Here is a 13319-nt window from a genome sequence, read left to right on the forward strand (position 1 = left end):
TTGTTGAGGTAATTTATGAAGAAACAGTCCTTAGAGTTAAATTGTCGTAAGACTGATGATGTGATGGGAGATCTGCACGGACCTGACTTTGTTGAGAGTGATTTCGGAAATTATAATAAACTGCTGGTTCATTTCCTTACGGTGACCTACCTTCATTAGGAAGGAATGAGCGTTCATTGAGGTGATGTGTGTGAAAATGCAAGTTCGTAGGGAAATGTAAGGCAGTGGGTTATACATGTAAAGTCTTTCAAGAGGAAAGAAGCAAATGACAGATATGAAGTTAGTCATACTCATTTATTCATTAACTTAATATTTTTGAGTGCTTGTTATGTACCAGGCACTCTTCCAGGTAATAATGGTACAGCAACTTGAATGAATGATTCATGAGTAAATTTTTTAAAGTGCTGATATGTCACATGGTGATAAGTGCTATAGAGAGAAATGCGAGAGAGAAGAGAGAGAGTTTCCCTGAAACTGGAATTGCAATTAAAATAGCATTGTCAGTCATGGCCCCACAGAAAAGATGTTAACGCTGAGAGGGAGAGAGCTGTGACAATATCTGGGGACAGAGCTTTCCAGACAGGTGGGACAACTGCAAAAACCCGTGTGGCTGACAGCAGGAGAAGCAGTGGGAAGAGATGTCGGAACTGAGATGACAGGTAAAGGCGAGGGATGTGACCCCAGATCAAGTAGAGCATGTAGACCAGTGTAAGGCCTTTAGGGTTCACTCTGCACGAGGTGGGAATCTTTGAAAATGTTTTAAAAGGGAGAGTCCCATAATCTGACTTAATTTTCTTAAACGCTCTTTCTGGCTACTGCATTGAGACTTGGTTTTGTGGGGAAGAACAGAAGCAGGAGGCAGTTACGTTCCTGCAGTAATCCATGGGGGACGGGATGGTGGCATGGGCTAGGGTGGTTGGAAAGAGCCTAAAAAGTGATCAGATTCTGGATATATTTTAAAGGTAGAGCCTTGGATGTTGGAGAAAAAGAAATCAAAGATGATCCCAAAGTTTTTGGCCTAAACAATGAGAAGAATAGGGTTGCCATTTAATTAGATGACAGATTTTGAGGGGAAGATCAGGATGTGTTTTTGGACGTGCCATGTTTGAGATGTCCATTAGACATCAGACTGGAGATGTCAGGTGTGTTTGTGTGTATGTGCATGTGAGTGTGTACACATGTATTATGTGTGTACATATATAAGTTTAGCAGAGGTCTGAGCTGGAGATATAAGCTTGGGAGTCTTAGGTTTATAAAATAGCTTATTCCTTTGAATTGCTCTCTTAACTGAAGAAAGTGTTAGTACTGACTGGCGAGATCTTATAATATAGAGAATGGCAAGTCTTTGAAAAGTGTGTAAAAATGGAAACTGACTAGAGGGGTGGTGAGCAGAATTGAGAAGGAGGCGTGAGGTGGGCATCTTCAATTGGTGACGTTTTGTTTCTTGGTCTCGGGACTAGTTACTAGATGTGTCTCTGTTGTGAAAATTCATTAAGCTGTATACTTACGATTTTTGCACTTTTCTATATGTATTTTATAATTCAGTGTATGCTTCTGTGTATATTATAGTCTACTTAAAAATCCTAAAACAAGAACTACATAGAAAGATAGACAGTCCACTGTAGTGTATACTGATTTTCCAATGAAGAGTAGAAACAGTAACTGCTGTTAGAGAGGAGGAAGTAATTAGCACTAAGTTCTTGTTGAAAGCACTAGGTAAACGTGGTAGGTAGAGCCTTCTAGAAGAGAGAAAACGCAAAAGTCCCTACTGTCTGCCCTAGAGAAACAGGAGTGTTCAGAGGCCACTGTGGAGAGTAGCTCAGTGAGAAGGGAGGGCTCATTTTTTAAAATAGGAAAATAAAGTCAATATGGATTATGTGAAGATAACCTAATTATCATGTGAAGTTGACTTTTATCATGCATCATTCATTCATACTCAAGAGTTCTGAGGCCCATTTATCCCTTCAGGTGGAATTAGTAACTCCTACAAAGAATGTTTCCTTTGTATCCTCTTTGCTATCAGGACTTTGTGGAGACTTGAAAGGGTGTCCAAGTAATCTTCCTCACCTTTATATGCTGCAAAGATAAATTACTTCTATCTTACTTCAAAGCTAAGGGATGCATCCTTGACCCTTCTGATTCTTCCCCTTAAAAGCTGAAAGAGAAGTTTGTAAGGGAGAAAAGTCGAATGGTGGGATGATCTACAGCCCCTAAATAATGAGTTGTCTCTGGAGCATCCAGTAGGACCATAATGTGAGTCATATTTGTAATTTAAAGTTGTCTAGTAGTCATGTTAAAGTAAAAAGAAACAGATGAAATTGTATTTAATAATATATTTAACCTAGTATACCCAAAATATGATCATTTTAACATGTAATCACTATAAAACCATTTTAATGAAGTATTTTTACCTCATTTTCTTTCTAAGTCTTTGAAACCTCGTGTGTTTTTCACACTCACATCTCGTCAGTTTGGACTAGTCACGTTTCAAGTGTTCAGCAGCCGCCTGTGGCCCAGGTGCAGCTCCAGAGCTACAGATGAAAATTACAGCTCAGCAGACTTCAAGGAAAAAGTCGCTCTTTTTAAGAAAGCTTCAGGCATTGCACGGTTACTGAGTACTTCATATGTGCCGTGTATTTAGCTTAGCCCAAAACTGCACCAAGAGCTACCAGGAGGCGTTTAACAGAGTTTCTGAGATTCTCTTATAAGTAGTACTTCCTCATAGTAAATTCTAATATTATACTTACGAAAAATAGAATCTAGTTTTTTCTTATGTGCTTTTTGAAATATTGACTGGCTTCAACCAAGTTTTTCTATTCAATAGCCTAGATAATTGTGCATAACTATAGAAATGTAAACTTTTATCTAATATGGCTGTTTTTTAGCTTGTATTTCAGCCTTGAAGATTAAAATAACATCAAATTTATTTGAAAACTTTGCTTCAGAGTTGTTGAGTTTGGAAGTTAAATTGATAGTATGGGACAAGAGTGGCTGTTTTTCCTAGCTTTTTCAATCATGATTGATTATTTTATCAATTTTGTAATCTGTTGGCATAAAATATATCTTGGAAGCTGATGAGTTTATTTGTTATTAGTGTTCAACAGAAAAATGTTTTGTCTTACATTTGTCATAGTCATCTTTCTTAAGAAAAAATCTTGCCTTTGGAGCCTACATTGATTATTTTGTACATTTGATGGTCTAGATAATTTCTGATTCTTTTTACCTAATCATTATGATCTGGGTTGTCAAGTAAAAGGTTTAAAAATATTTGGTTTGAATTTTTAAATATCTTCACACATATACCTATTGATTCTTTCTTCCTCTCTGCATAGGTCTATAAAATACTAGTAAAGAAAGCCCCGGAGGAGAGCTGGGTCGTTTTCAGGAGATACACTGACTTCTCCAGGCTTAATGATAAAGTAAGTGCTCTAATAGATCTCAAACTGACTTTCCAAATTTGAATTATTTTTTGTTCCTGATGCTTCTGTTCTATTTGTGTTGTTTCTTCCTTGTTAATTGAGTGAAGTTAAATCTTTGCTAGTTCCTAAGAAAATTAACCATTTCATCTCACTTTAATAGCCTAAAGTCCCATCTCTACAAATAAATTTCTTTTTTGGAAATAAAAAATTATTTTTACTGTCAAAATGAGAAAACCTTAAAATCCCTAACAGAAATCTAAGTAATTATTAATATAACCTTGTGAGTTTGACAAAGATGTATGACTATAAAATAATGAACAAAAAAAGGTTTTTTAACATATTGTATTAGTTTTCTGTTGCTGTATAACAAATTACCACAAACTTTGCGGCTTAAAACGCACCTGTTCATTACCTAGTGGTTTGGGTGAGCTCGGCTGGGTTTGCTGCTTAGCACCAAACGAAGTCAAAATCAAGCTGTTAGCTGACTGGGCTGTTAACTGCAGGCTCATTCAGGTGGTTGGCAGAGCTCCGGTTCTTGTGGTTGTGAGATGAAGGCCCCTGTCTCCTTGCTGGTTGTCAGCCAGAGGTTGTTCTTAGCTCGTAGAGGCTGCTCCCCAGTCCTTGCACGTGGCCCCTCCATCTTCAGATCCAGCAACAGTGGGTCAGACCCTTCTATGCTTTGAATTTCTCTGACTTTCTCTTCTGCCACCAGCCAGGAAGAAACCTCTACTTTTAAAGGGCTCATGTGATAAGATTAGGCTCACCCAGAAAATCTCCCCATCTTAAGGTCAATTGAATAGTCACCCTAATTATACCTGCAAGATTCCTTTTCTGTGTAACGTAAAATGATAGCAGCAACCCCAGGGGCAAAGATCATGGGCACATCTAGAATTCTGCATACTGCACATGTGAAACAGAAGATGATAATAAATGCCAGTATATTAAGAACCCTTAAAAATAAATAGCAAAAAAGGTAAACCCAAAAGTATAAAATGCAGCAAATGATATGAACAAGGAAATCCACAGAAGAAATATAAATGACCAGTAAATTTGGAAAACATTTACTATCACAGGAACTCCAAGAAAAGAAAATTAAGAAACTATTTTTCACCTGTCAAGTTGACAGACATTTAAATGGCGTTATTCATTGTTGGAAATAGGAATCTTCCTAGAGGACACCCTACGGTTGTGCGTAATTTTGAGACAGTAATCACATTTCTGGGATTTATCCTATATAAGAAATCAGGGATATGGTCAAGATTCAGCTCTAAGGATGTTTATCAGAGTGTTTTATTTATTGTTGTTTTCTTTGTGTTTTAATTTGTTTTTCATAGTTAAAAGTTAGAATCAACCTACATTTCCAACAATAAGGAAATTGAGTAAATTGCAGTGAGAATGTAATAGAGAAAGGAGCTGAGCTGCCCAGAGCTAGAGGGAAATCAGATGAGGCAGGTCGGGGGAGTTGGTATTTTAGACCCCAAGGGAAAGAGCATTTTTCCAGAAGCAGCAAGTGGTTTATGTGCTTCTGAGACGCCAAGTAAGATGACCTTGGACCGGAAATTACTCCCTCATTTTGACGGGTGTTCAGTAGAGGAAACTTCACTGGTCCTGTCCTCTCCCGCCTGCCACCCTCCCCCCTGCTTCCTGGACTCCTCAGAACTTCTAAAGTCAGGATGTTCTTAACAATGTTCGCTGGTGGGAAACCCCGTTTATGTGGCTTTGCAGCTGCCTGGCTGCCAAAAAGTTTCTGGCATTCTGAAAACCTCAGTTTGAATGAAAAGGTAAAATATAGAATGGCAAACTATTTTATCCTTTATTAAGGTGATATTAAGATGCCTTTTTGTAGTATGCCAGAATACTTAAAGTATTATTTCTAGTGTGTTTCTGCCGTTATATATGAACTTCATTTACTGTTCCTGAGTTTTTATGTTACACTGATGAATTAAAAACCTATAATTCTGTACTTCTGTTGAGTTTTTTTAATGATTAAACAAACAAGAAGAATCAAAGTAATTCATGAAGTTACTAGATACTTAAGTGGATTTCTTAGCTTTCTTATGAAATTATTATAATCTTTGTTCCTGCAGACTAATTTCTAGGTTTCAATTTAGTGCTGTTTAATCTGTTATTTATTATTTTTCTTTTCAGGGCTCAACTGTTTTTAGTGTTTACTTTCCTTTATCTCTCTAGATTTATCTTTATTGCTAAAATATTTCTTGTCTTAGGCAAGTTGAGATTTAGAGAACGCTGAAGCTTTTGAAGAAAAATGATAGTAGGAGTTAAATTTAAATCTAGTAACTATCTCCATGGTACTCCAAGTTGGGCACTTAAAATTATTAAGTGTCTATATCAGTTTTCTAGGTACCAGAAGGCGCTCCACCCATTACCTGCTTTTACTGGCAAGAATCAAAATGTGTGAAACACCAGCGGGCACACAGGTTAAATTGCAGTTATTTTTATAATTGTTAAAAATGAAGTTAAAATCTTAGAATCTTTAATTTTATAAAACCAATAATGAAGAGTTTATGAAGTGAGTAGTTTGAGTTCAGCATTGTTCTAGGAATTTGGGATTACATAGAAACTACATGGATGGGTCCTAAATTTAAGGAATTTATATTCCCCACTTATCTATAGTAGTGGGGAAAAAAATAGTCAAGTGACAACATGAGAATTATTGAACATAATTGAAATAAACTGGCTATAAAGAGAAAATTTTCTATAGAACACTGATTTTTTTTTCTTCCTCTTTTTTTTTTAGTCTCCTGGGTTATAATCTGGCTTCAGCTTATAAGAGCCTCTTCTGAGGAAGTCAGAGCGCAAAGTCATGAGCAAGTTCTGGAACACATGGGGCTGATCAGAGTTGAGGTGTCTGGCAGGGTTATAGAGCAGGCTGAGTGATGAATAGTTTGCAGAAATATGGCCACAAGAAGTGGATTTTTCTCTGTGTTCTACTTAAAAGCTCACTATTTTCTACTTCCAGGTTGCAGAAGTAGGTTAAAACTGAACATTTCTGTGAGGTGGAGCAATTGTTCTCAGTTCCAGGCAGCAGGGCATAGGGCTCAGCCCCTCCGTTAAAGAGAAATTCATGGCCGTCCTCAGCCTGCCTGTCTCTTGGGCCACAGTGTCCCGAGCTGTCCTACACTGATTGATCTCATCATGTAGTTCCAAAGTATCGTCCTAAGATTGTCTTTCAGGAGATTTTGTCTATTTTCTCCTTTGTTGGGTCATGTTTCCTCTATCCCATATCTTCCTCTTTCTTGAATTACTCTTTGCTTTTAGAGGAACTAATTCCCCAGTAGCTTCTTAAGGAAAGTCACATAGGTGATATTTTTTAGATCCATGCGTGTCTAAAAATACTCTTTTTCTGTCCTCATACTTGATTCAAATTTGGGCTAGGTATAGAATTCTAGGTTGGAGTCTTTGGGATTTTTTTCAGAATTTTGAAGACATTAAGCTATTGTCATCTTGCTTTTAGTGTTGAGTGTTGCTGTTGAGAAGCCCAAAGCCATTCTTCCTCCTGATCATTTGTAGGACACCTGTTTTTTTCTTCTTTAGAAGTCTGTTGAACCTTTTCTGTGTAATTAATCGAAATTTCACAGTGTTTTTTGTAGATTTTGTTTCTTCTCTTGGACACTCAGTGGTCTTGTTTAATATGGTAACTCATGTCCTTCAGACAAATGTTTCTGAATTGCTTTATTAATGAATTCCTCCCTTCTGTGTTCTCAGTTCTCTGTTTCTGTAACTGCTTTTGTAAAATACACCTTTCGAGCTGGTTCCTTATCTTTGCCTCCCCTTTTTAATTCTCTTTTTCTTTTTTGCTATTTTGGAGGAGATTTCCTTATTTCTTTCTTTCTAAAAGCATGTTTTTATTCTGTAAGTGTGTCCCTTTTTTGTCGTCTTAGTATTTCCTGGATGTGATATCTGCTCTTAATCCATTGAGTGTATTAGTGATAAGTTTTCATCTGTATATTTATTCTTTCATGTGTTCTTCTTGTGTTATCTTTTTCTCTGAGTTGCTTTTTCTGTTTGTCTTCCATGTTAAAGAGTAACTAAGTAGTTCTTGGTTGTCTGGTCATAGTTGGAAGGTGGGTGCTAAAAGCTCATTGGAGTCTCTTACTCCGTGGATGAGGTCTCCGTTGACTTTAAGCTTTGCTGTAGGGTGATGAAGGTGGACCACTCTTGGAGAACTTCTGACGTCAGGATCTTAGGTCCTTCTTCTTGGCTTGATCAAACTGTCCAGAGAAGTGTTTTCCAATCTCCTGCCTTTCGCTGCCAGTTCCTGAGCAAAAGTTTGAAATGGTTTCTGTAGTGTCCGTTTGGTGGAGATTTTCCTACACCTAGGGTTTTCTTGCCTCTACTGAGTCAATTACCACTCTTCTCTCTGCATTTTAGCTTCTCATGTATTGTTTTATGTATTTTTCTCTTCATTATAGTTTTTGTGGGGCTGCAGAAAGACGGAATTAGATGAGTGTGCTCAATTCTCCATCTTAATCCGAAAAACATGTGCATTCCTTTTTGAAAGCTTATTTATAGAAACATCAAATGCCTATTATGAGATCATTTTTCCAAGAAATGTATTAATGTTTTAATTTAATGAAATATGAACATTAGCATTTACAAAAGTTATTGCAAGCTAATGGATAGTCCCCAAATTGTACTTTGTTCAAAATAAAGTTATTGACTAAGTACCCATAAAATGAAGACTTTGTGAGGACTCATTTGTGGGACACTCCCCTCTTCTGAGGATAATTTTTTAAAGGAAAAAAATAACCATGTATCTGGACATATGTTTTATTTAAATTTAAAGCTTAAAATTAATAAAAGACTATTTTTTCCTCCTCATGGCTTTTATTATTTTCATTGCAAACACATTAAATAACAAAACTCCAAGGCCAAAAGTATCTAGTTACATCTTGAAATCAAATCAGTGTTTTCAGTGGTCCAAGTTACTCTCTAGTTTTTGTCTATTTTATCTTTACATATTTATAGAAATACAGACAGAATGTTATATTTTATATTTTTACTTAGCATTTTACCCTGTGAACTTTTCCCTTTTGCTAGCCTTTTTTTTACCTTGTGATATTTAGTTTTGTATTTAAGTGTAGAAATGTGAGTGTACATGATTTCGTTTCGCTCATCCATTTATTGAACAGAGATTGTTGACTGCTTGTGATGGAGCAGACACTGTGCTGGACATTGAGGATGCTCCTATGAATAAGGCATGATCGTTGCAGTGCGCTAAAATAGTTCTCAATCTTAGCTGTACTTTGGACTTGCCTGGAAACCTTTTTTAAACTACAATGCCCAGGCCATATCCCAACTAATTAAACCCAGATCTGTCAGAGGCAGAACACAGTAATTAATATCTTTTCAAGTTCCTAGGTGATTCCAGTGTGCAGCCAAGGTTTAGAATCGCAGGTCTAGTAGGAAAGTCCAAAATTAAATAAATGTTATGTACATTGTGATAAATGACATTTGAAAAGTAAATTGATTTGAGACTCTGTGGCAGGCTGTCTTTTCTAAAAGTGTGCACAGCAATTTTTCCAATCCCCTCTGCTCTTCCAGAATCTTGCCACTGACCGTCAAGAGGTAGAGTCTGTTTCCCTTCCCCCTTGAACCTGGGTGGGCTTGTGACTTCTCCACCCAATAGAGGACAATGGAAATGAAGCTGTGTGACCAGGCTGGATCATAAGAAGTAGACAGCTTCATCCTCGCTTTCTTGGGATGCTCTCCTTTGAAATCCACCCTGTTTACTGAGAGAAAGTCCAAGACACGTGAAGAGGCCATGTTAGGCTTGTGGCTGACATCCCCAGCTAAAGTCTCAGCTAGCAGCCAGCATCATCTACTATACATATGCAGGACTGACCTTCAGATGATTCCGGCTCCCACCTTCAGGTCTTCCAGCTGAGGTCCCAGTCCAGTGTGGAACAGAGATAAGCCATTCTCACTGTGCCCTGTGTGAGTTGATAGCCCACAGTCCATGACCTAATAAATGGTCGTTTTTATACCACTAGGTTTTGAGGTAACGTGTTACACCGGTATAGTCACTTGAACACAGTATATAAAGGGAAATCTAATATAGCTTAGAAGATTGGAAAAGTCTTGCCCAAGAAAGCAGAATTTAAGCCAGATATGCCAAATGGATCATAAACTAAAATGTATAAGCTAAAGCTATAAATGTCCAGGAAAAAACGTGGAAGAATATCTTTGTAACCTTGGAGTGAGCACAGATTTCTTAGGATCTAAAAAAAAGGGTAAACCATAAAAGATAAAAATGGATGAACTAGATAACATTATAATTAAAAACTTATGCTCTATTAAGACTTAAAATGAAGTCAGGTGACAGCCTAGGAGAAAATATTTGTCATACATATACCTGACAAAGGACTTGTGTCTGGAATATGTAAAGAATTCTTGCAAAATAATAATAAAAAGACAACCCAGTTTTTTCCTTAAAAAGTGGAGAGGTCAGAAGATTTGAATAGATAATTCACCAAAGAAGGTATGCAGATTCAAATAAGCATATAAGATATTTAACATCATTTGTCAACAGAGAAATGCAAATTAAAGCCACGATGAAATATACCATGCATCTACTGGAATGGCTAAGGTTAAACAGACAGACAATGCTGAGTGTTGGCAAAGATGTGGAGCAACTGTGACTTCTATGTATATACAACTGCTAGAAATCAAGAATCAAGGCATAAAAAGCTTAGCTAAATTTAATTCTTTTATTTTAACATATTTCATGAATAGTTTTACCTAGTCAACAGGATAGATTTTGTAGAGGTGATATAATTAAGTTGAACACTGTGTTTTCTTTTTTCTTCTTTTTCAGTTAAAAGAGATGTTTCCAGGCTTTCGACTAGCACTTCCACCAAAACGCTGGTTCAAAGATAATTACAATGCCGACTTTTTAGAAGATAGACAATTAGGATTACAAGCATTTCTTCAAAATTTAGTAGCTCACAAGGACATTGCCAACTGGTATGTAACAAATTGAAGTAAGAGGTTATCAGTGCATTCTAACAACTAGTTTAAACTGAAGAATAAATCTAATGACACAACTAGTAGGACCTGCAACTAAGATATACAACTATGTACCATGGGGACTTGGGGACATAAAGTAGGGGGGAGAAAAAATAAATAAATCTAGGACCCTAGTTATTCAAGCACAGAAATATAGGGTAGGATTATAATTACTTGTCCTCTCTAATAAAGCACTCCATGGAATTTTCTTGCTTTTTTCCAGTCAGGAATTTATTTGGTGTTTGATTTGTATTAACAATTTTGAAAAGTTAGCAAAGGTAAAAATTCAGTGTACCATATACTAAACCACCCAAGTGTGAAGTTGATTTTAATATTTAGTGTTTTAGCAGTCATTTAAACAAAGCGGCCCACATCAATACGGTCAATATGACACTATGTGATTTTAAGGGTAGTATTCTTTATATTTCTCCAAAGTAATGCAAAAATAAGAAAACTGTAAAGTTGAGTTAATTTACTTAGATGATAAAGTGAAAAGTACCAAAACCACTGAACAGGGAGAGAAGGGATCTGTAAGGGTTTTTTGGCTTCTGAATATATTTACAGAAAATTGCTTTATGATTTGATGTCAGCTGGGTATCTAATTTTGGAACTTACATTATCAAGTAAATTGGAAGTATTTTGAGAAAAGAGAGCATTTACAAGGCAGCAATAGTGTATTGTAGAGATACCTATGTCTGTAACTATCTTTAGTAGTTTTTCACATAAGGATGGAAAGCAATTAAGAAAACCATCCGATCTCACTTCTTCAGCCTCTTCTCTCAGCCTTTTTTAGTGTATATCACCTTAGGTTATACATAACACACGCACGCTGTGCATAGACGTCTTGCTTCTGACCGTGTGCTGCCTAAGCCTGACGGCTGCTCCAGGTCTCCGCCCATCCCCACTCATTGTCCGCTACGAAAGGAGCTGCAGGCCAGACCCTTCTCTCGACTCTACATTCACGTATGCACTTGCGTCCTTGACAGCTCCTTCGGGTATCTCAAAGTGACCTCAAACCTAAAACAGACTGGAAAGCTTGCTTTCTACACCTTTTCCACAGTATTCAGCAGTATCATCTCCCCAAACCTGGGAGTCGTCCTTGACACCTCCTTCACTACCCTTATCCCTCCTGTATGTTTCAAATTCCACTCAACTCTGCTTTTTTCCGTTCCTGCCATCACCCCTCTAGTCTAAGCAATTTTCTTGCCTTAATTACCTCAAAAGCTTTCCCACCGACCTTTCTCGTCTGCTCTTGTTTCTGTAGCCTGTGGAGCCATAGTCACCTTTTGTAACAGTTTGTTGTTCCTCCTGGTCTCTGCCTACCTGCCTGTCTTTCCAGCTTCGTGTTTCATTATTCCTCCCCACCCCCATTCTCAGTATGTCAGCTGTTTTGGTCTTTTAGTTTTCCCAAATCACCTCACTCCTTTGTCCCTTCGTGCCTTCAGATATGCTGTTCCCTGGAAAAGCAGTGTTTCATGCTACCTCACTCAGCCCTGGCCTAGATAATGCCTGTGTATCCTTCAGATTGCAATAAAAACTTCACTTCCTTAGGTGACTGGCTTTCCTGACCACCCCCTCACCCACCACTACCATCGCCAAAAAGTAGTTCAGCTCTTTCTCACAGTAGCAGTACCAGCCCTTCTCAGCTGGTCCTGAGAGTCAACTCCTAAGGCCTATGACACCCATTCTATGTGTGAATTAATTTCTGTTCTTCTAGGGTGATACTAGCTACAGACCAATCTTAAGAGAACTGAGAAAATGGTCACTGAAATCCTCATCACTAGGGTCTGATTCTCTCAGAATCCCAGCTAAGAATGGCTAGTTGGTACTTTAATTTCTAGCATTTCAGTTTGTAACTATTTCTGTGATGATTTGGTTGCGTTTCTCCCACTAGGTTGTAAGGTGCATACATAGTAGTAGGTCCTGTAGCTGTCTGACTCCCCAGTCAGCGTGCAGCGCTTAGCACAGTGCCAACACAGAGGCCGTGCTCAGTAAGTGCTTGTTGAGTGAATGGCAGAGCTGTTGGTGTTTCCTGTTGTACTAGTGATAAGAAAAAGTGATTGAAGCAAACATGACAAAACTTAGCAGCTGTTTTCTAGGTGGAAATGTGGGGGCTCCCTACTTTTTTATGTGTTTTTTACATCCCCCCCCAAAAAAAGGTCAGTGTTAATTCAGATACAGCAAGCAGGAATAAAAACCAACAAATCCTAAAATCATAGGGAAAGCCTTTGAAGAAAATATATTGTATACCATACCATAAAAGAGGACTTTTACATCCTGTCCCCTTTCTCTTGTCCCTTATTCAAAAACCTTTATGTCTCTGTATTGAAAATATTCTAGTGACTTACAATCACATTTATTCTATAAATGACTATACTCTGTTTTTACCAAATGAAATATTAATGTGAACCATATTAATAAACTCTATGATTTCTTGATTTTTTTAAATAGTGAAAGTTTATCTTAGTTGAGATGCATCTTTCTTTTTTTTTTTAAACTCCTGATAATAGATCTCCATCTCTAAGGTGGGCATTACTGGGGACATTCAAGATCTTGTTATGTCTAAAACTGCATACTTAGGGACAGAGGCAGTCGTCTTGCTCAGTTCATAAATAGATGTTTCAGGGAGAGAGAGATTTCTTGGCCGGAGAGGGCGGGGAAGGGTTCCTTTGGCATTGCTGCAGCATTCATGGTTCTCAGAAGTCAGGCATGAAAGCATCTAGTGTGCCTCACGGTGTTCACCTACGTACTTTTCTCCTGTCACGTCATCAGGCATTTAGGGAATGCTGTAAGATAACTTGAAGCCGAAATAAGGTATTTATGCCTTGTTTATTGTAGGGCACCCACTGTCTTTTTTGTGGGTGATGCATA

The 13319-nt window shown here is 37.6% G+C and overlaps 1 protein-coding gene across 6 annotated transcripts in view; it reads left to right on the forward strand.

Annotated features, from left to right (window-relative positions):
- The window catches only part of SNX16 (sorting nexin 16), a 41221-nt gene that overhangs the window by 4262 nt on the left and 23640 nt on the right, over positions 1–13319 (forward strand). For all 6 annotated transcript variants that reach the window (XM_070630360.1, XM_070630359.1, XM_070630357.1 and 3 more), the window contains 2 exons: positions 3333–3419; positions 10258–10406. In XM_070630360.1, the coding sequence (XP_070486461.1) occupies positions 3333–3419; positions 10258–10406 (236 nt within the window). The remainder of the gene's footprint in view (positions 1–3332; positions 3420–10257; positions 10407–13319) is intronic.

The sequence above is a fragment of the Equus przewalskii genome, chromosome 8 (genome assembly GCF_037783145.1).
Source record: "Equus przewalskii isolate Varuska chromosome 8, EquPr2, whole genome shotgun sequence".
NCBI lineage: Eukaryota > Metazoa > Chordata > Mammalia > Perissodactyla > Equidae > Equus > Equus przewalskii.